Source organism: Opisthorchis viverrini (assembly GCF_000715545.1).
Source record: "Opisthorchis viverrini unplaced genomic scaffold opera_v5_598, whole genome shotgun sequence".
Classification (NCBI taxonomy): domain Eukaryota; kingdom Metazoa; phylum Platyhelminthes; class Trematoda; order Opisthorchiida; family Opisthorchiidae; genus Opisthorchis; species Opisthorchis viverrini.
Genome location: NW_008752259.1, coordinates 117,140 through 121,392, shown reverse-complemented (window position 1 = coordinate 121,392; position 4,253 = coordinate 117,140). Strand labels below are relative to the sequence as shown.

General features: G+C 45.0%; 1 protein-coding gene across 1 annotated transcript; it reads left to right on the top strand.

Annotated features, from left to right (window-relative positions):
- Positions 1-3,436: 3,436 nt before the first annotated feature.
- T265_11815 (hypothetical protein) lies at positions 3,437-3,967 on the top strand (the record flags this gene model as incomplete). The annotated part of the gene is made up of 1 exon (XM_009178590.1): positions 3,437-3,967. One exon carries the CDS (start codon positions 3,437-3,439, stop codon positions 3,965-3,967), a length of 531 nt encoding a protein of 176 aa, XP_009176854.1.
- Between the last annotated feature and the right edge of the window lie 286 nt (positions 3,968-4,253).

Genomic DNA, 4,253 nt, shown 5'->3' with positions numbered 1-4,253 from the left:
TCAAGGTTGTCTGATTGAGCGGTTGGAGGTGTAGGCACCTCAGAATGGTTGACATAAGCAAACACTAGGTCCCCTCCCTCACCCACTCTTCTTCTTTTCGCCCTAGGGCTTTTAATATATATATATATATATATATATATATATAACTAGACAAGCCTTATGGTTGTACGGCAGTGAAGCATCAGTGGCAACACTGATTTTGGTGTGCTTGATGATGATGATGCCCGAATCTGGTGAGAGCACCGGGTCAGCAATGCTGAAGTACGTCGAATGTTATTCGGGAGAAATAACCCATCCTCGATAGGTGAACTGATCACACCTTATAGGTTGCCCTGGCTTGGCCACGTGATACGTATACCAGTCGACCGAATTCCCCGAAGGGCTCTTTTCGCACAACCACGTGAAGGGTGGAAGAGAGTCAGAGGTGGTCAAACAATGACTTGGCAGCGAAGTATGAAAGCCATTACCAACAAACTCAGCTGTGTCGGTCACTGCGGTCTTCCTGGATGGGAACCCCGAGACGGGCCACATCAATGGCTAGGAACATGGTCAGACATGACCCAGTCGCGCCCTCAATGGCGCTCGTGCATCCAAGCTATTGCCTTCAATGCATAGCTTTTTTCCAACCCNGCTGACAGTGCTTTAATTTATGCATCAATTTACCAGCTTGCGCGTGCAATGCGCAGCCACCTATCCCCCCAAATCATCGGTGAACGAAACAGTGGCAGCTACAACCACTGTACGACGAGTACGCGGTTATTACAGCTGACAATGATGATGATGATACACGGCCGAGCCGTCATAGTCAACAGTGCTGGATGTTTTCCGCCATTGAAGTACCTGCTGCACAACCACATACCCGTTTTCTAATCACCTCGTTACTAATCCGTTGACACTATCCAAATCAAGCAAGATTCGGTGACATCACCTGTCTGCAGACGCCATGTTTCACAGCCATACAACAACGTGGCTCTAATTGTAGCCTGCTACAGGCGACCCTTAATACCCAGTGATATGTCCTTTTGGCGCCACAAGTGCCGCAGACTAGCAAACGTCTTTCGGGCTTTTGAGATTCTTGCACTGACAGCATCTGAGAGATTTCCGTCAGAGTTGATAAAACTACCCTGGTTTGTAAATGGACCAACTGGTTAGAGCGCGAATTTACCGACCGGAAGGTCCGTGGTTCGAACCCGACCTCTGCCTCTCGACTTCTGTCTAGGCTTGGGCAACCTGGCAGTATCCTAGCCCTCATGCTTCCTTCTGGTGGCATGGCAGCTAGGCACCGAAAGGGTGCGACAGCTGAACGATTATTAAATTTCCCACAAGCTCCAGTTGTTCTCCTTGGATCGTAATGGGTACGTTCAGAGACTGCATGTCCTAAGGCAAGACTTTGTATTTTGAAGGTGCGAGTTGCTTGTCGAAAGATGGTATGACGATGGAAAATACTTGAAACCGATTGGGTAGTCATCGTTTTCGAAATCTACCGATTGTCACCAAACTTTTTCGAAAGTGGTATGACGATGTTTAGTCTATTCAATAGGGCTTTTGCTCCGCATTTGTCTTCACGGATGAAGACGACGTCGTCTGCGTACTCCAGATCTACAAAGTTCTCGCGATCGACGATTTCAACTCCAGGGATTTGAAGCCCTTTCAGAGTTCGCCTCAGTAGTACATCAATAACGAAGCTGAACAAGCGGAACCTCTTTCGAGACAACTCGCGTGACAACTCTTCGGCGGGGGACCATTGTGTTTGCACCTGCTCATTGGTAGGAACCCACCAAAACGTAGCAGGGACGAATGAACCAAGCTCCAACAGCTATAGCTGTGCAGACGTCCAATTGGCTTTGGTAAATGACCGATAGGCAGTGTTTTGAACCTCATCACGTCTCTGGATCACCGAACGTAATTAGTGATACGTCACCGAATGGATATCGGAGGACGCCGTTTTCTTATTCAAAATCTACTAAAACAAATAAATTTTGCGCACTGGAAAAGGACCGCACAACAAAGAGCGCATTTGACAGTTGGTCATGGTATCACATGGTATCACGTTGAAATTTTCATAATTTTCTTACCTTATATGGATGGATTTCTAACATTTACTATATGCTGCTTATAGAATGTATCGTTAGCCAAGGCGAGAAAGCACAACATTAAATGGAATGCATAAATCAGCTGCTTAACCATCCATTAACTGAGGTGGGACACCTAAGTTGTGAAGGGCCAAGTGGGCTGAGAATAGCCGTGATCATCAAACCATCGAAGAAAAAAATAACGAGAGGAAATGGAGGTGCACCGCCTACAGGGTTTTCCTTGAGTGACCATCTTCAATATGCAGAGCCTGGTTTATTCCTGAAGATAGGGACACCTCACTTTTACTGTTAAATCTCTTGAGAGATGCCATTAAGGTTGTTAAATCACTTTGTTTGACAATTTAGTGAAGTCATTTATGCCGACTCCGTTGCAAGAGAGTAAGGCTCTCGTTTGGTGACAAATTCTGATAGTCATTTGTGCTATCATTGGAGAAATGCTATGGCATCTTGAAATCAAGGTAGCTGACTTGGATTAAGATGGTTGCGTTTTTCTGTTGGGTAGCAGCTTGTATGGACTTTGACAAGCACTGGACTACCTAACTCACCATACGGTACTTATCAATTTACGGACTCGTGCGACGATCAAGTTTTCTGAACCTGCATGGACATACCCACACAATGCTTCAGCATTGGAAGCAAAAAGACCGAACAATTCGTTTTCAGATGGTTAGGTTTCGACATCTAATCGAACGAGAAAAAAACAAAGATATCCGAGGTAGTGTCGATAGTGCCAGAACTCATCTCTTGCGGTTGAACAAGTTTTGGAGAGGAATTAAGATTATTTCTCAGAGTTTGAGATATTCATGATTGCCGCCCATTCATTCCTTATGCGTGAAAAGTTTGATACAAATTGGAGACCTTCCAAAGCTTGAAATCTTTGGCCGCCAGCTAGTTATCTGCATGGGAGTACGCAACGACCAGGAATGAATTCGCTTTCACTCTCGGTTAGATCCGTCTCGGCCTCGCAGTTATATCTTACGAGTAATATGAGGTCTCATCGTGAACTGAGGGTGGTATTGACGCGGCGAACTGCTTATACCTTGTTTGAGTGTCATCTACTGGTTAGATATATTCGACTGTCCTGGAGCAGTTCACTGATCCACAAAAGATGACTCTGGATCCCTTTGAAAAAGGTGTACGGAACCCACACAAACACGACCCTACGGCATTGCAGCGACACCACAAGTGAGCTAACAAATTGATCCGGCGTTTTTCAGCTCGTATGTTCATATATCCTAGGGAAATTGATTTTTAGAAGTTTTTTCTTCAGACACCGCATCTGTCTTACAATCCGCTCCAATGCGTTCACTTTAAACCCATTTATACTTGTTTCAGCTCGGTCAATGACGGAAAGAAGATCCGGGCGAGTGAAGAAGCAGTTAGATTATGCTCATTTGGCTGGTGATAGTGATGAAGAGTTTTTCGATGATGAACCAAAAAATGTGAAGAAGAGTAAACCAACTAAGGATGACGACGATTGGGAAATCCCTAAAGATGATAATGCGCCTATCAATAAAACGAAGAGAGGCGAAAAACCGAAAGAACGTGAACGGAAGGTATCTAAAACGACGAAAAGCGTTGTTGTATCCGTGACGAAGAAAACGGAAGCGCTCGTTCAGCCTATGACCCATTCCCCAGCATCATCAGAGCCGCGACCGAAACTGATGGAAAATGTTTTAAACTCGCCTATTTCAAACTTACCTTGCCGAACCAGAGTGTTGTCTGTTGCCTCTGAACCAAGTACTCCTTGTTTTTCTACGTCCAGTGTATCCGAAAGACCAAGAATAGCTGTGACACCGACCAGTGGTCTACGACTCGGTCTTTCTCGGAATCAGAGACTCCGTTCTTTGCATCCTAATGTCCGTATCAGCTAACAGTGATTAGCTAATCCCCATTAGTGTACATATCATGTGTATTATTGCGTGTAAGTAAATACATTTTGTTTATTCTTCTAGCCAGAGTTCTCTCCGAACCACTTCACCGTCAATGTATCGCAACGTTTGTTTACAATTCACCCCTTGAAACAACTGGGTGAGATTTGGAATAAGCTTTTCCTACGCGATTAAGGTTTAGAAATCGCATAAGGCCACTACTTGATGTAGATCGCCACCTCCCGCATTGCCAATTTTGGGATCCTATACTTGATCACCACTTAACGGT